At 43.6% G+C, this 18,719-nt stretch overlaps 2 protein-coding genes across 2 annotated transcripts in view; one reads left to right on the forward strand and one right to left on the reverse strand.

Moving 5' to 3' along the window:
* Positions 1 to 18,719, reverse strand: part of cdh23 (cadherin-related 23) — a gene marked incomplete at both ends in the record, with an annotated part of 149,104 nt that overhangs the window by 25,821 nt on the left and 104,564 nt on the right. Inside the window, 19 exons of the mRNA XM_079229992.1 lie at positions 2,765 to 2,992; positions 3,120 to 3,248; positions 3,674 to 3,802; positions 4,860 to 5,009; positions 5,315 to 5,416; positions 5,761 to 6,149; positions 6,743 to 6,878; positions 7,251 to 7,399; positions 7,904 to 7,964; positions 12,105 to 12,253; positions 12,907 to 13,020; positions 13,258 to 13,410; positions 13,934 to 14,153; positions 14,284 to 14,429; positions 14,729 to 14,918; positions 16,538 to 16,645; positions 16,870 to 16,982; positions 17,271 to 17,387; positions 18,321 to 18,393. Coding sequence (XP_079086118.1) covers positions 2,765 to 2,992; positions 3,120 to 3,248; positions 3,674 to 3,802; positions 4,860 to 5,009; positions 5,315 to 5,416; positions 5,761 to 6,149; positions 6,743 to 6,878; positions 7,251 to 7,399; positions 7,904 to 7,964; positions 12,105 to 12,253; positions 12,907 to 13,020; positions 13,258 to 13,410; positions 13,934 to 14,153; positions 14,284 to 14,429; positions 14,729 to 14,918; positions 16,538 to 16,645; positions 16,870 to 16,982; positions 17,271 to 17,387; positions 18,321 to 18,393 — 2,856 coding nt within the window. The remainder of the gene's footprint in view (positions 1 to 2,764; positions 2,993 to 3,119; positions 3,249 to 3,673; positions 3,803 to 4,859; positions 5,010 to 5,314; positions 5,417 to 5,760; positions 6,150 to 6,742; positions 6,879 to 7,250; positions 7,400 to 7,903; positions 7,965 to 12,104; positions 12,254 to 12,906; positions 13,021 to 13,257; positions 13,411 to 13,933; positions 14,154 to 14,283; positions 14,430 to 14,728; positions 14,919 to 16,537; positions 16,646 to 16,869; positions 16,983 to 17,270; positions 17,388 to 18,320; positions 18,394 to 18,719) is intronic.
* On the forward strand, positions 10,764 to 11,261 carry LOC306747005 (uncharacterized protein; the record flags this gene model as incomplete). The annotated part of the gene is made up of 1 exon (XM_079229995.1): positions 10,764 to 11,261. One exon carries the CDS (start codon positions 10,764 to 10,766, stop codon positions 11,259 to 11,261), a length of 498 nt encoding a protein of 165 aa, XP_079086121.1.

An 18,719-nucleotide genomic window follows, 5' to 3' on the forward strand; every position in this document is an offset into this window, starting at 1 on the left:
TGCTGACAACGACTCATGGACCAACAGGTGCCCACTGCTTGAGACAAAACCAAAGTGTTGAGGGTGGGGTCCCACCATTTAATGTGGTGGCATGTTAAGAGTGATTAAACCGTTTCTGTGGACTCAAGGGCTGCTTTCACACTTAATTTATTTTGTGGAGTTCAAATAAACTAGGGAGCTAGTTAGTTTGGTTAATTTGTGCTGATGTGCACTCTGTAGTTCAAACCAAAGAGCTGCACTCTTACTCTGGTTGGGACCGTCCACGGGATCATGTGAAAGAAAGTGTACGGCAATCATAAAAAAAACGTAACTGTTAAAGTTCTATTTACGATCCAATGATACATTTGCTGATGGTTGGAACCGTCATGGAAACAATCTCCCATATCATGACGTACAACTAATTGTTGATAAATATTAGTAATCACTTGCCGTCAGTAACTAGAGTAAACTTGTGTTTTACTTTCCCTTCCTTGTCCGTGTAGCGATAATGTAGATAATGAAGGATGACTGAAGGAGCTTTTAGTCCTTGTGACATCACGTGAACACGTCTCACTTCAGTTGTATTACATCAGTGTGAACTCAAAGTGGACTGAAACCAAAAGAACAGAAACACAGGTGTGAAAGCGACCAAAGGCTCTCTCGTCTCTGTCACTATAATAAAGTGCTCTGATTGCGTATTACCAAAAGAAACTCGTCAGAGAAGTCTCAATATCCTTGTTCACGTTGAGAGTAATTTGTTTTCATGGCAATACACTGTTCCTCCATATCATATCTACTTGGCCTCAGCTTCTTTTCTCTTCCCTCTTTGCTACCTCAGTTACTGTCAGCTCTGCTGCTCTAAATACTCTCCTTCCTTCCTGTACTCTCAGAAACGCAGCACTTCACAGTGGCCATCAATATATATACACGAGTATGTGAAAGTATCAAAGTTAATTTAGAATAATATGTTTATACTTTACTCTTGAATGTATCCTTACAGATTCTTGATAAAATAATCTGAACTTTTAATTACTGCCATCTCAACAATATTTTTTTCTCTGGTATCATGTCTGGTTTAAATTGATAGGATGTGTATATTAATGTTCATTCATACTGTTTTTGTGCGTGCAATGTGATGTTAAAAAGTAAATACTATTCAGCACATGTGTGGCAAATGGCGTTGGAATGTTAACCAAATCGCATCAAGGTTGACTGAAACCAAATGAGAAGTGATGGAAATCGTGTTAATAATTATCATCAATAATTATTAATTAGGCTGTGTGTGACTGAGAAACCACTGGTGGTTTTTTCATATTGAGGTTAAATGTGTACAGCAGGTGCTCAACGGAAATCATCTCTAAATGATGTGTAGCAGGTATATAGGACAGGGTATAATGTATGTTTATTGAGATTTAAATACTTTGATACGTAGTCAAACTCACATGTCTTATGTTTGGGTATTTGTGTTTTCAAGTGTGCCTGTGCCTGTGTGTGTGTGTGTGTGTGTGTGTGTGTGTGTGTGTGTGTGTGTGTGTGTGTGTGTGTGTGTGTGTGAGAGTTAGTGTGTGTGTGGTGTGTGTGTGTTCTCAAATCTCGGGTTACAGTGTCAAGAAAAACTTTGCGGTCTGGTTTAAATGTGTGTTTGCATACTCGCATGCAATTCTGCATCGGCATGTCATTTTGTGTTTTATACTGTAAAAAGCTTGTACTAGACAAATACACGGAGCAAAGCTGCAAAAGAATATTTGTTCTGTTTATTGCATTACAATTGGTTGTAGCTTGTATATTAAAGTGGAGCTCTTAAACCTTAAAGCTATGTGTCTAGTCTTTGAAATCATTGTTCCTTTCAGCTAGCAGGTCTCCAAAACTATCACCACACAAGGACGTGAGGCACTTGCTGCCTAGGGAGCCATTACAGACGGAACAAGGTTGTTCCACTTGTTTGCCTCTAAGATGGTGGACACCAGAGGGAGACTGGCATTGAAGGGAGAAATGATAAAACAATCTTATTATCTTGTTTTATGAGAGGAGACAGAGAGCTAGATGGGAGGAGGGGATGCCTGTTGCAGGCCATCTCCTCTCTTCAATGCTTTTTTTCCACAGTCTTTGAGCTATGTATATCTTTTATTAACAGGAACTGCAATATTATAGGTTTGTTACCAGCCATATCTCCCTGTGACCTAGACAAGCTCAGTTCAAAATAAATAAAACACAGGCCACATACAGTCATCCATGTGTGACACATACAGTACATAACTCCTTCTAGCTGTGCACATGAACACATTTTTAAAAAGCCCTTTAAATGTAACAGTCAACAGGAAAAGCAACAACACTCTTCTTCCTCTTTTTGGAAATATGACTTGTGGCTTTCCTGTTTACCAACGAAGGTGCTTCCTGTACCTTCAGAGCTTAACAGAAGATCAATCGACCATGTCTTCACATTTGCTGTGCGGGCTATGAGAAGACATGATGTCTTACAATGTTTAATATCTAATTTGTACTGTAGCTTGGCTTAAGGCCGGGAGACAAAGAGGCAGTAAACGGAAGGTGGTACCAAAAGAGGGCTCGGTAAGAAGATGTGATGCTGAATCCCCCAAATGACCAGACTCTGCCAACTTCAATTACCATTTTGTAGAGGCTACTGCATCACACTGCATGAAGAAGGGTGTTTAAAGATACCGGAATATACATGTTTTTACATTATTATAATATGTAGCATTGACATAATAATGTATCATGTCTATAGTAGTTTATCTGGTATGTTGAGCTGTGCCTGGTTTCTTACCGACAGAGGTGGCGTGCCGTCATCTTCCACAGTGACAGTGAGTCGATACTCCTGCTGGCGCTCTCGGTCGGGAGGGGCCGGCCGTGTCACCATCTCTCCTGTCACGCGGTCCATGCGGAAGGTCAGGTCCTGGTTTCCAGCAGTGATGTAGTAGAACAGCATGGCGTTGGAACCGATGTCTTCGTCGGTCGCTATCACACGGAGGACAGACGTACCTCCTCCGACATTCTACAAGTTACACCACAAAAGAGGCCTTTTTTCTTGACTACTGATGGTAGAATAAAGGCACAACTGACTGAAAACGAAAAAAAAAAATGAACATCATGCTCCATGTGACGTGCGAGTGCGTCCCTACCTCACTTATGCTGACGTTGTAGCCCCTCTGGCTTTCAATAACAGGTGCGTTGTCATTGACGTCCAGGATGTTGATGGTGAGGGAGTGGTCTGTGTGTCTGGGAGGTGAGCCATTGTCAATGGCACGCACCTGTAACAACATACACATGCTTTGTATACTAGTATGCAAAGAGACCTGACAAAGAGATCAGTGGTCTTCCTCCGTGCTTCTACATTCAGTCTCGGTGCTTTTGTGCAATATCTTGTGTTGGGAGGCAAGATGCTGTGAGCTTTCCTTTGAAGTGAAAATACTGACGTGAATAATATTTTGATGTGATCAGAAAAACACACGTCTTTTGTCTGGTACAAAACGCACCCGATTATATTATACATTTATTATATTGTATCAAAGAAAGTCGGTTCTTTGCTTTTCAATAAAACAAGTGTGACACGGGACTATTATTTTAGAGTGAGGTTAAAAAAAGCAGTCAGGGTTGTGGTGTGTGTGTCAAATGTGTACATGTCTATCTAGATATGTGGTAAAAGATCATACATGCACGTGGATTGCTGCCTGACCTTTAGTAGGTAGCGGTCTACTGACTCTCTGTTCAGAGCAGCGTTGACAAAAACCTCCCCATAGGTGTGGTTCACTGTCTTGATCTTGAACACATCCTCCATGTTGCCTGCCACCAGAGTGAAATTGACCTGAGAGAAAGTAATGAGTCAGAAGGAGGCAACGACAAAGGGGGAGAGAAAGAGGGCCAGTGAAAGAAGAATGAAAAAGTGACATTATAATAACAGCTCAGTCAGAAACTCTAATCATAAAGTTACCCATAATGTATGAATAGTTTCATAATTGTAATTGAACATGTAGGTAGCACAAGGTACAGAATGAATGGGGAGCTCAACTGAAACCCGTGGAGTAGCAGAACCAAGAGCAGACAAAAAGGCAAGACATGCCACTGAATATATCATCAAGAAAGAAACGAAGCAATTATAACTGAGGGGAGAACAAGAGAAGGCTGGGTCGGCAGAAAGAAAAATCTATACAAGCAGGTTGTACGCAGTTAAAGTTAAAACACTCATGCTGTTAACAACAACGTGTTGTTGTCTTCAGCGTGGAGAGTCGGTCGTATAAAATAGTCAAACATGTGGTGCTAGTCTATCTTCCTGAAGATAGTTCTTGGAATTGTGTGTGTGTGTGTGTGTGTGTGTGTGTGTGTGTGTGTGTGTGTGTGTACACTGAGAGCAACAACAAACCGCAGTCAATTTATTTTAATGGTTGAAAATACATGGCTAATAGAGCTGATTCTGAACCCAGTACCCTCACTTCATTCACCATATGTTATTGACAAAAACTAAAAATATATAAATATATATATATATATATAAAATATAGCAATATTTCACTGGAGGAACATCTTTTGTGCTGTAAAATAACTTTGTTTAGTGCTATAAAGCACTAGGGATGAGTTAATATAATGATACTATAACAACAACAATACAAATACTAATACCAATATTACTACTACTACAAATATTTTTTATATAGCCTATTTATGCATAAAATGAAACACAATGTGCTTAATATTAAGTGTCAAACACAAGGTAACATGTTGTAAAAGCTTGTCTTCTTGGCTTTTACTGTCTTTTGTAATTGCAGTAATTACTGCAAGAATCTGTCAAATTATTCTTATAATGTTTTGTTGATGAGATGACAAGAGATTTGTTTATTCCAACTGTCTCGATCCTTTATTCTCACCAGTCCGTTTAATCCAGCATCTTTGTCCCTTCCCAGCACCACTGCCACTTTTTTCCCCATGGGTGTGTTCTCTAGGACGTCAACTGAAGTGTCTGATGTGATGTCAAACACTGGACTGTTGTCATTCTCATCCAGAATGGTGATTGAAACCTGTCAAGATCAATATATAAGCTCAATAACTTGCAACTCAACAAAATACTTACCTTTGAAATGAATCAAATAACCCAAGAGATACTGTAGAATAATACATTTCATCTTGCCTTTCATACTCTAAAACCATCTTAAACAAAACAGGAAGTCTTACCTTCTGCACTTCCAATGAGAGATGCAATGAATAAAAGAGGAATGCCATTAAGTTTTCTACAACAGACAAGACACAACACATGCAGTAATAAATAGAATGTTGTCCACGACAGGCAGAAAGATTAAATAACACAATTCAGAATGAGGCCTACCACGGTGGAGTCTTTTTTAGGTCCTCCATCATCAGCTACAACAGTCAAGGTGTACATATCCCCCTTCTCTCTGTCCAGCTGGCCTGTCACAGTGATGCGGCCCTGAAGCATCACACACATCAGCATACATCTCCGCCTCCATAAAGATTGCATACAAGGAAGACATCTTCTAATGTGACAGACAGTGAGCAAGGATAGAGACTAACAACTATCATAAAAAAAAAATAATGAAATCCGCATTTCTCATCTTTCAAAGGAATCAAATGGCTTCAAAGCAAACAAGCTCTTTGATCAGCTTACAGTCATGCTGCAACAAGCTTGAATCACAGGGAAAGAGGTGCTATTGAATCACACTGCGGCTGATGGATGCATCTTATTTGACAGAAGGCGTGTATAGTATGTGCTCATATGGTCGTTGACCTTTCCTCCCTTGCCCCTCCACTCACCGTGATGCTGTCTATCTTGAAGAGGGCCAGAGCCGCAGGCGACGTATCAGGGTCGAAGCGATAAGTCAACTGATTCAAGTTGTCGGCTGACTGGGCCCGCACCTGGACTACCTCTGTCCCCGTGGCGATGTTCTCACGAAGCGAAGCCTCGTAACCGGCGGAGAAGAAGGCCACGGCCTCGTCCAGCTCATTGAGCAGCGTGACATACACCGTGCAGAAGCTTTGGTGGAACGGGGGCGCCTGGTCAGTGGCCGAGACGTTCATCAAATAGGTGGTCTTGGTCTCGTAGTCCAGGTAGTCCACAGTGGTAACCAGGCCAGTGCTCACGTCCACCTCAAACTTGCGGTCTGAGCCGGACACGAGGGCGTAAGCGACAGCTCCGCCATCACCTGAGCAGGAAGAAGGGAGCTGGTTGGTAAGGACAACGCCTAAAATAATCATTTTAAAAACAAACCAATAAACTTTCCAACCTTGTAACATTGTTACACTGACGCCATAGTTGCAACGTGCAAACAGCTTCCTCCATTCGGTGTTATACTATAATATATCTGTTCTGTTGCCTGTGTTATTGTTATTTCTGTTTCAGGCCTGATCTAATGTTTTGGAAAATGTATGTCACAGCACCAAATGCATCAGAAGGTGCCTCAGAAACACTTAAAACCACGGGAAGTGGATAGAGGAAGTCTGCACTGTGGAGCAGAAGTAGGTATTTAAATGTCAGTTACAGTGAATGTTTTTCTTGTGCGTGCATTTGTGATGTAATAACACGATACAAATGTTGTGGTTTAGAGGCTTGATAGTCCTCTTTGCTGTGGCCTCTGCTGGTGTCAGAATAAACAATGGCCTGTAGGAAGTTTAAAGCCACTGTCAGCAAAATGTCTCTCTCTGTTTTATGGCACAAGGATACAACCCGATACTTGAACTGACATCGAAGTGAGCTCGCTCTGCTCCCCTCTCCTGACGGATCTGAGGCTGGACTCACCAGTGTCAGAGTCTGTGGCACGCACCACAATCACGGAGGTGCCAATGCCAGCGGTCTCCCTCAGGCCCAGACGGTTGTACTGTTGCTGGGTAAACACTGGCAGCTCGTCATTGGCATCATCCACATATATGATCACCTGCAGGGGGAGACATTTGCGGCACATCAACTACACATGTACTCTGAGAAATACTTGTACTCTTTGGGAAAAGGGCTCGGCCGTGTTATCTGTTGTGTTCTGGTAGTGAGAAATACATAATATATATATATATCTGTCCCACTGAAGAGTCTGGATCCTCTGATGTCCACATTTGTAGACAAAATCTATCACAATCGGGTCGAAAAGCCAGCCACATTTTCCTTTTACGTTTATAAATCATCCTTCTCTGTTATGGACAGGACCAAACTGCTACATAAGTTATGCTGCACATTTCACACAAAGCCTGGGGATGTAACTTGCACATTACACGTTACAGCATCATCCCCCACAAGCTACCCTCCTCTTCCTCACCCTCACGGAGCTCCTCATGCTGCCCTCGTCACTGTTGTAGGCGACCACTTCCAGCACATGGGAGCTGCTGGTTTCTCTGTCCAGTGCCCTGGGGCCTCTTGTCACCAGCCCGGTCTGATTGTCTATGCTGAACAGATTGTTGCTGTTCCCTGCGCGCACACACACACACACACACACACACACACACACACACACACACACACACACACACACACACACACACACACACACACACAGAAAGGGAGAGTGAGACAGAGCAAGGGACTTACAAAAACACCCATTTTAGAAAAACATTTCAATCCAGTCTCTGCTAATTGGGTGAGACAATTTAAGTTGCTTCCAATGCAAATTAACTTCTAGTCATTTACTGGTAGTTTCACTCTGACTGCATCTAGACAAGAGAAATTGCAGTGGAAACAAGAGTAATTGTCATACCTGCCCACAGGCAGAAAAGCTTGAATCACTAAAATTTTGCAAACTTTCTCGTGGAGATTTTCTTTTCATCCAATTTGAACAACTGGATTAACAATAATATAGTGATTCAATATAGTGCATCTCGGGAATCTGTTCTTTCTTTGCATTCTTTGTTCGAGAGCAAGGACACCGCATGCAAAGACCTTCTGGGAGGCAAATCTCAGGACTGCAGCACTTACCAGTGAGGATCCTGTACAGAACTTGGCCGTTCTCCCCCTGGTCGGCATCCATAGCTTGAACCTGCACAGAAAAACGCAAGCATACAGCCTGATAGAAAACAACTTCACAGGGACAAACACAACCAAATCTACAACGTATAAACAAAAAACACCCAGCTGCTTACAAGGTACAGCAATAGGGATTGCTAAAATATGCAAACCATTATGAGAGAACAGAGAAGTTGGATTTGTGTCTGTTTCTCAGCTCTCTGAGCTCTGTCGTGTGTTCATTCCCATGAAGTCAAGCGGCAGAAAGTACAGTTCATGCCCATTTTTATTTAATCAATGGTTTCTACAAACAGATGGGAGAAAAAAAATATATATTTTTTTCTCATTCACCACACATCCACCGGTGCCCAGTGTCTTGTTGCCACAACAACCCCAACATGGCTTGGCAGTAAGGCTATGATGGCAGAACTTCTCTCTGTCTCTGTCGCAGGCAGAGAGCCAGAAGCAGCCCAAAAACCCAAACCCAGCGCAGACAGCACGGCTCCACAGCGCACACAGATAAATAGTGGAGCATGCTGCGCTGCTGCTGAATGGGCCATGTCATAAGACTGACTTCTGAATCCAGAGAGGCGCGGAGCCGCTGGCGCTGGATGAGGCTCACTTCATGTCACACCCCGCTCCTCTGTGGATGTGTCAAAACCCTGCGGAGGTGCCCACAAAGTGCATATTCAATCACATACAGAGACACACACTCAAAACACTCGAGCACATGTGCATGCACTCAGGTACGCAGAAATACAGACACACACAAACATACACATACACACACTCACAGTCTCTCTCCCTCTCTCTCTCTCTCTCTCTCTCTCTTTCTCTCTCTCTCTCCCTGGCCTGTGTGTTCCCCTGTGCTCTCTCTCTCTCGCTCTCCCTGTGAAGAGGGGCCCAACTTCAGTCTCATTAGCTTTATAAAGAGATGTGGAGAGAAGAGGAGAAAGAGGAGGAGAGGGGAGGGGGAGACGGGAGAAAAAAAGAGGCTGGGGGGTCAGATTGGGGAGTGATGAATAGGGTATTACACAGTGGACTGCACCACTTGGGCCGTAAAAGGGGGTGTATAAAGTGTAACACGACATTGCAGAGCCAGATGTTGTAAGTGGAAGCATGTGGAGAGTAATTACAGAGAGATTGTTCACCCAGCTTCCGCATGGCTCGGAAAACACACCATTGTCTTTGGCCCCCTGGGATTAAAACAGCAGTGAGATATTTCTGTCGTAATGCTGTCACCCACATTTTCCCCCTTTCCCCCATGGTTGCCCTCTTCCTCCCCAGCGTTTCCCCCTCTGTCTCTGGGAAAGCAGCAGTTTAAGGGGGAAAACAAGTGCGTGAAGCCAAGAAACAGGTCTGACCTCAGTTACTGGAACTAAGCAAGGTGCTGCTTTAAAGAGTCTGGGTGGGTGTGAGTATACATTTTTGAGGGTTTTAGTCCAAAATTACTAAAGAGTCAGTCTGAAGAATAAATGTTAATTGCTTAGCATCTTAGTTAGTAAACATAACTAAATATTTTCAAATCTTAAGGTCTAAGATTGTCTTCAATCTCATGAATACCTTTTACAATCTATATGTTACGTCTGCTGTAGAGTCTTTTGGAATGAAACTCCTCAAATCTAGACCTGGACATGTGAGCTGCTTGACATGTGCTAGAGAAACTGCACATTGTCTGTATGTGGAGACTGTTTTACATTTGGTTTAGTACTATTAAGACTTATCTGGAACGTAGATTTAAATGCTAGCAAACAGAGGCTGCACACCTTTGATCTGTTACTGCATTCCCTTATTAATATTTGTATTCCACCAAGGAGACAATACAGAGAACACATGGTGACAAATACCATGAATCAAAGAGCAATCCCAAAAAAATCTGATATGCATTTAGCAAGTATGCTATTAATAAATGAACTTTACAGACAAATGGGAATAGATTAGACAAATTGTGCTGGTAAAGAAGTTAAGAAATCACTGTTTCAAAACCAGCTGAGCAGTCAGATCTGAAGGAGCAACAATGTGGAGAGGAGAGTACCTTACAGCTAAGCTGCCAAGCTTAGGAGCAGCGTGCCTAATCACCAATATGTGCAGCACAGTCTACAGTCTGTGTGTCTGAGAAAGAAAGTTTGTGTTTGAATAGCTGTGTGCATGTGTGCGTGTGTGTGTGTGAGGCATATGTGCTTGGAGGCGCTGACTAATGAACTGACTCTCTAACGAGCCATCCTGCTCCACTGGCCTTTTCACAGCTTTCCTGGCATTTGGTCTTAAAAATAATTTCACGTCCCAATGTGTTTCCCTTAAACCGATAAGCCATGCTTTGTCTCCGCTGAATTAAGGACGATGACATTTACAAATGTTCCTATGCTGAAGATGGGGGCGCACAGAATGGGGGTGGGGGTATAATTGGAGACCGGGGTAGAAGAGGTGGGTGCCTTGCATTTTACAAGGGGCATTTTAATAAACCCAATTTGTTTCACATTGAAGAAAGCCTGTCAAGCATTGACTGTTTTGTAGTCCTTGATTTAATAGCTACATAATTGACGCAAATGCCAAACACATCTGCATGTGCATGCAGGCGTTTCTGTGTATATTTGTGCACGTGTGCGCTTAAGTGTGTGTTCGTTTATCATAAGCACTTGAGTGTATGATCCCAATAAAAGGGAAAAACAAACCTACTCAGCTTGGTTCGGCTTGGTTAGCGAGTCAGAGAGACACACACACACACACACGCACACACACAAATAGAGTAACAGATGCACACAAACGGACCCACAACATCCTGACATAAACCTCCAATCTAATGTTTATTTCTCCATCCAGGGCCAAAGACAACATGAACGCCACTGAACCAGATTCCAACTTCACCTCGACCCCGTACACAGAAAATGTTACTCTCTTCAGCCTGACGGCCACCACCGTCTCTCCCACCAGCCCACTGCCTCCCTCCCTTTCTTCAGACATCCTCGACCCAGAATTCACCATCATGGTGGTGCTGGGCTTATCGCTGCTGCTGGCGGGGTTAGCTGCCTTCCTGGCAGTGTGCCGGCCCTCAGAACAGGACGGTGACTCTGAGGCGAGCTGCAGCCCGGGCGAGAGCTTGACCCGTGGGGGAAGCCGGTCCAGCGAGCCCCAGCTCAAGGTGTGGAAGAGGCTGGGCTCATATCGGCGCGCATACGACATCTCCTTCAGACGACCGCCCCATCGTAGGCCGTACGAGCGTGAGAGTGCACACGCGTCCCAGCCTCCAGCCCGACACACGCCGCGGCCAGAAACCAGCGTGGAGCCCCACCTCACTACGCCTTGTCTTTTTGACTATGTCACTGAAATCTGACTCGAGGACAGGCTGAGGGCGGACTGTCTGCTTCCCAAAACAAGTGATACACTGTATATTTTCGGCCAGTGCTACGGACATAATACGGATAAGTGTTTGCCGTTTGTTGTAACATACTTTGAATGCTAGGCTGGTGAAGTTTGGAAAAAAACAAGTGCTGAAAAATCTGCCGATCCAAAAGTCATTGAAGCAGAGTTTACACATGTGACTGATCAGCCCTCTGTAGCAAGTAACATTGGATGTTCGTTTTTTAAACATATATAGCATAGAGCATACACAACATACCTATATACTATATCTATATCTATATATAGATACTATATAGAGGTAAAACATTATTTCATCCAGCAACAACTCAATTCGATTACAATTCTTTTTGATGCATCATCAAATTCACCTTCTGCAAGGAAACATATTCCCCCAGATTTGATTACATAAAAAAAAAAATTCCAAGCAGAATAACTGCACAGATATAATGCACAGGAATTGTATAAACAAACATCTAAGTAGTTGAGAAACTAGTTCAAACAATGACTTCTATTTTTGAGGCCACATTTAAGACTAGTCCATAATCCCATTCAAAATGTGGGTACAACTATGATTCCTCTGCTTCACACTGATATTTTGTAGAAAAAATTAAAACATCCATCAAGTAATTAATGTGCATTAAGGCGATTTGTTTTATAAAAAACACAATGGGTTACCGATACAGTCAAGCCCTGAGCTAAAAAGAGATGATTGTTTTGTGATTTTTGCGTTAAGAAATAAAGTGACGTTTGAGTTTAGACGGGTGAGAGTTTGGTTTGTTACTAGATGTGTTTGGCAGAGTTTGGAGTTTTCTACCTGGAGGATGCTGGTTCTTCGGGGCACGCTCTCCAGTACGCTGGTCTCGTAGCTGTTCTGGAGGAAGATGGGCCTGTTGTCGTTGACATCCTGCACCTCAACAAATACAGTAGCTGTGCCTGTCCTCCGGCTTCCCGCTGGACCGTTGTCTATGTGCAGACACATTCACAAACACATCAGTTGCAATCCTTCAGGTTAATGCTAATTTTAAGGGGTTACGCCAGGACAACTAAAAATACTTTCATTTCATGGCTGTGCATCTCACCGAGTAAGGCCATACATATATTATTACGACTTATTACGACCCGATATTGAATGTTACTTTAAATGACCGAAACCAGAAATGGCTTGTTATAAAGACGTAAAACTGGGACATTGGCTCACCAAAACTTGGGTAATTTTCAGCTGCTTATGAATTAGAACAATATGTGTAATTCTGTTCTCGGGCACAGGTTTACATTATGTCTGCCTCTTCTCCCTTCTCTTGTGTCTCTGCCCCCCTAAGCAGATAAGCCACACTGACTCAATGGTTTCCAAAACAGGAAAACCTCAGAGTTTTTGTTCTTTCTTTTCAAACGGGAACAAAGGCAGTTGAGCAATAGTCTGAAATTACTGCAGATGTGCAGGCAGCACACATTTTTCATCATCGCTGTGCACAAGTAGAAAGGAGCTGCTTTGACGATCACAAACAAAACAAGCAAGAAAACCAGTCCTATTATAACAAATACAAATACGGACTGTGTAAAAAATGAGGTAATACAGAAGGTAATAAAGCTTTCCTATCATCATAAAAATGACACACCGATAGCTTCTACGACCAGCGTGTATGCTGCCTGGGTCTCTCTGTCTAGGCTGACCACAGTCCGAACAACTCCGTCTCTGAAGCCCACGCTGAATTTACCGTCCTGATTACCACCTAAAAATACAAAACACAAACACATTTCCAAATATGTATTTAGCATATTAGTAAAACATTGCATATACATACAGTACAGCTACTAAAAGAAGCATGCAAGAGGAGATTGCCTCATATACAAACTCACACAGAGACGGATGGTTGGACAAAAGATATTGTGCGTGTACATAGTCCACAAAACTGTACAACACTGTAGCCCACAGACACACAAAAACAACTCCCACTGTGACCTCTGACCTGTGATGAAGTAGCTAAGTTCGGCGTTGAGGCCAGCGTCGTTGTCAGAGCAGCTGAGGCGCCCTACAATGTGGTCTCTAGGGACACTCTCCTTCAGGGAAACATTGTACACGCGAGGGTTGAAGGTGGGCGTCTCATCATTTACATCCAGAACTGACCCACGCATACAAACACACAGACAGAGAGACATGAGGACACACAGATAGATGTACATGAGGACAAACAGGGCAGCAAGGTGGTGCAGTGAGTTAAACAGACTATTGGTAAATCAGAGGATTCAGAGTCTGAGAACAAAGTTTATTTTGGAGCTGGTCCTAACTCCCCCTGTGAAGTTAAGAGACGTGAAACAGATCCCTACCAAATAGTCCATGATATGTTGATGCTTCTGACTCATTTGAAATCCTTATTCAGTTTTTCCATTCCTTTTTTTTTACAGCAACCAGACTATTTCGCCCGGCTGTTTTTTCACATCCCACCAGCAGGTGGCAGCATCATTCTCAGCAGATTACTGAGAAGTCAGTGCTTATCTGCATTAATGAGGTAACTCTTCCCGACATGCAGAATCCAATCATACCGTGGCTTGGCAGTTTCATATGTAGGGTAATTTCGGAGAGAGAAAAGGGAATTCAAACCTAGTTTCTCATCATCATCACCAGCCACATTAGCACACTCTTACCTGTGACTGTGAGGGTTGAAGTGGAGGTGCGAGGGAACTTTCCTGCATCGTATGCAATAATTCTCAAATGGTACTGTCCCATCTGCTCACGATCCAGGACTGCCGTGGAGGTGAGGACGCCAGTGGAGGTGTTCAGGTTGAAGTCGAGGCGAGGCATCCCCATCTGTAACGCCATTGTAATCAGTCCGTTCTTGTCCTCGTCTGGGTCCTCCACCTGGACCTAGAGCAGAGAGAGAGAGACCAAGAAATGAACACAGAAGATTACTGAAAGGGTAAATCATGATGGACGGTAAGAAACTCTAATCATTTGTTTAAATGCCATAATACATGAATATAGTCTCATATTTTACCCTAAAAACTGAGGATCCAATGGGCAGTCCTTCTGGAACTTCAGCCACAAAGGGCAGGTTGAGGAAGGTTGGGTCGTTGTCATTGAGATCAAGCAGGTTGACAAAAACCGTGGTGCTCGCTGATGCATGCAGTGGAGGTGTGCCATCTAAAGAGGGCGCCAGAGAACATGTAAAGACACACATACACACACCCCACAGCTCACGGTCAAAGGGGTTTATTAGCCACAGTAAAAAGTTTCATGGTCAACATAAAACTTGAGGAATGAGGTTTGAAGAAAGAGGCTAATCTGTCAGAGTTGAAAGCTCTCTGCTGAGGATGATATAGAGCTATTTAGGTTCGCTTACAGATGGTTGAGGTGTTTCATGAATCGGGCAAATTTACACAGTGAAAGGCAAATACAAGTGCAAACTGACACCTCACCGCACACACACACACACTACTCACTGTCAACAGCTGAGATGATTATGGTCCTCATGAGTTCGGTGTCCCTGGGGTTGGAGCTTTCCCTGTCCAGAGTTACCCCACTAGTGCGGATCTTCCCTGAGCTGCTGCTGATGGTGTAAAAGGGGTTTTCCGGACTGATACTGTACATCACTGTGCCATTTTCACCATTGTCAGGGTCAAATGCCAACACCTGCACAGGGGAGAGACAGGGAAAAAACTGAAACTTTTAACCCCCAACAAGAGGTATGTTTCCCATGTCCTATGTAAGAATCATCTAGGTACACTGTGTGAATGAGAGCGCGTTCAAGAGGAGAACTTTAAGATATCTAGACGGGGTTTAAGATATGAGGAGAAAAGAATAAAGGAATGAGGAAATGAATCAGAGAGGGAAAAAGGATTACAGTAATAGTAATGGTAATGGTAATAAGAACACCCCCGTAACACCCCCAGAGCATCGTCACAGACAACCCCTCCCAACTGTTCTAACACATCAGTCAGCTAAAAGAAAAATGGTCACGTCTCTTTTCTGACACAAAGTGGCGATGGGTGATGAATGCGTGAAGCAAGGAGCCCGGCTAAAACACTGACTGATTCTTAAAGAGCTGATCAATTATTCAGTGCACTGACTAAAAACTCTGGAAACTGGTTAATTGGTCGTTAGAGGAACAAAGGTTTTGCAGGTATTTAATAATTAAGGTGACATGGTAGGCAGGCATCTCAGAGGTTTATTGATTAGCAACTGCACAGTCACAGGTAGGTGATATAAGATGTGGGAAAGTGTCCAGTTCAACTAATCAATTCTGGCCTGAGCAGAGCACATTAAAAAATGGTGAGCAAATATATTAGCCTTGTATTTTGAACTGTAACCCTGGTCGGACTGCAAAGTGGCAGAAAATAAAATACTGCATTGAAATGAGTTATTAGAGGAGGCTCACTGCATGTGTAGGCGCTGGATGTAAAAGGCTGCATCGGTGTTGGTGGGGTGCTCAAAGATTTAAGTGGGATGATCCTTGCACTGGGCACAGCGACCAAATTCATCGGCTCACTGGACACCTCCAGGAGGACTTAGCAGGTGGCCTCTTGTCACCATGGAAACACTGGTTGGGCCGGGGCTACATTTGGGCCCAACCACAGGACTGCGAGCCCGGGTGGTCCGACTTATTGAAAAATGTTCAGACGGGCGGCAGTGAGCACGGAGTCACATACAGTATGCATCGCATCGCTGGATGCACCATGAATGCACTCAACTGAGGTACGGCTCCACGAGTGCGGGAATACGTAGAAAAGGTTGAGCAGCGTTTTAGCAGCACAGCTCTTGTGTCTTTCACTTCACTTTCCTGACCATTTCTCCAATCCAGTCTCCTGCTCCGCAAGACGGGTTCTCGCTTCCTTTTCTGCCTCGCAGCTGAATAATTTGCTATGCGTATGACTGCAGGCTACATTTTAATTAGCAATCGGACTCCCTTAATTACACTCACTGACGACTCTTTAATTAATGGACAATCAGGGCTTAATTAACAACAACACATTGCCAAAGACATGAGGACGATGAGAGACTTTGGGGTAATATTAGAGTGTTTACTTAGCGATGACCTACGCAGTAATGGTAATTCGTCCATCAATAGAGAAGGACATGCAGATGCATCCTTCAACATGGACCGTTTTTCATCTGCAGTATGTCGCCCAATGAAGACTGTTGTCTTCATTACAACCAGAATGATCATTCCTGTGTGTTCATTAGTGTTGTTCCCATTACCATTACCATTAAGTTGACCATCTACGTTTCCCAGGTCGGTTAGCTGTACTCACAGAGATAACATCTGTGTTCATCGGACTCATCTCCACTACGTTGGTGTGGTATGGCTCGTCTCTCCACACAGGGGCATTGTCGTTGATGTCCAGGATGGTGATGTTCACCTAAACAAAGTGACAGTGAGGGGAATCAAGGTATACGGGAAAGAAATTATTATTGATGTCAGTTAACAGAGAGACCTTTCATCGCAGTATATTAAAGTGAAATGTATAAATACAATATATACAATAGAATATAATTTTATCCCAAAGGAATATTGATTAAACAGTGGAGAGGAAAGTGGTTTGTTTTGTGAGCTGTGGAAAGATGATGGCTCTAAAGTGGTTACCGTGGCAATGCCAGTCTTTTGCTGAGGTCCCACCCCTCCGTCCACCGCTCGGACTATCAGGATGTACTCTGATTTCAACTCTCGGTCCAGCAGGGCCGTGGTGGTGATCTCTCCTAAAACACACACAAGACAACTCTCATGTCAGGATAAAAAAAGTCAGAATAAAACTCAAATGCAGAAATACACCACCAAGCCCAGCCACAATGTGCATACAAGCACAATTAAGACTTAAGAAAGAAAAACATATATTGCAGACACAGATCTATATCACGTTCAGGCCAAGTCTCTCAAGGAAATCAAGTCAATCATGTAATCTCAAGAAATTAAAATTTGAAATTAGTATACTTTCAGAAAAAAAACTCACAGTTTTTCATGCCCCCCCCCCACACACACACACACACCTGAGCGTGAGTTGAGACGGAACTGAGAGGAGCCCTCCAGGGAGTAGATGAGTGAGGCTTGGCCATATTCCCGAGAGGCGTCCAAATCAGTAGCATTCACAAGCAGCACAGTTGCCCCTGTGGAGGGGAGGGAGGGATGAAGGGAGTAAGACAGAAAGAAAGTTACAACTCATGGAGTGGGAGAAAGGAAGTGAACTTGAGTCATGGGAAAAATAAAATATGTGAAGACTAGTAAAGAGAGAGAGCGAGAGAGAGAGAAGCTGCCGAGACAACTGAAATGGCATTCAGAGAGCTAATTTCTTCACCGCCCCCATCCTCAGCTCAACTGATGGCATGGCATTGAGTGGGTTTATGGATTAGTGGATTATCAGCTTGTTTGGCAGAGCCTATGCTTGGCACAGGCCTGATCAATACCAAGGCAGACAGGGAGATGAGAGGCTAGCCAGAGCTGCAGGGCTAGCCCTGAGCTCAGCCTTGCAGCCCACGCCTGAGGCCCCCAGCTCAGGGCCAAGCACTTTAGCCATAGTCCCCTAAACTTCAGCCCCGGCGCAAGCCGCTCAGCTAGTGCTCAGCGATGTGCTCAGCTATGTGCTCCTTTAAAGCGGGTCCGAGGCACAGACAGTGGCCAGCAACTGCTTGAGCTCAGAGAGAGAAAGGGGCGGTCGGACATCTCATTTCCCTCCAGCGACTGGAAACTAATCTATTGTCTGGGATAAAAGAGTTTTCTGAATGCATGGGAATGAAAAGAGCAGCCAGTGATTCTGCCGTGAATAGTCAACATCCTGCATTCTGACTGAGCGTTTAAAAACATTATGCAAAATCATAACAAATAAAATAGTAGCGGAGGCTGCCAGAGGAAGCATTTGAAATAAAACATACCCCCAAGAAAGCATTGCTATTTGTTGGACATGTTAATGGGAGGGCAATTCAAGTAAGAGGTGGCTGTACATGGCATTTGAGCAGTTTGGAGTGTTTGAGTGCTGTATTGGTTTTGCACCAGAAAATGCATTTGAGCAGCTAAACTGTAACGCCGCGTACGAAGCGACTCACCGGCAATAATGTTCTCTGGGATTTTGACGATGTAGGACTGCTTGCTGAACTCCGGTGGGTTGTCGTTCTCATCCTGGGGGAGGCATAAACATCGACAGCAGCTCAAATCAACGTGCCAGACAATGAGAACATTGTGCTCCAAAACGATGCCATCACATATTAAGATTAATTAATTAAGATGTCGAGGAGCACAAAATGTTTTTAATAGTAAACTACATTTACACTGAAATTCCCTTGGACAAAACAGCATTGTCTTTGTCGGGCTGGCTCCTGTTTCTGTCATCTAATTAGGTACTATGTTACGTTTGATATATAAAATAAGATCAACCAACCATCCCAGCCAGCCAGTGCATTGTAGTTAATCGCATTCTTTGCGGGACTAAGGAAAAACTGGGTTTA

The sequence above is a fragment of the Taurulus bubalis genome (genome assembly GCF_910589615.1).
Source record: "Taurulus bubalis genome assembly, chromosome: 14".
Taxonomy (NCBI): Eukaryota; Metazoa; Chordata; class Actinopteri; order Perciformes; family Cottidae; genus Taurulus; species Taurulus bubalis.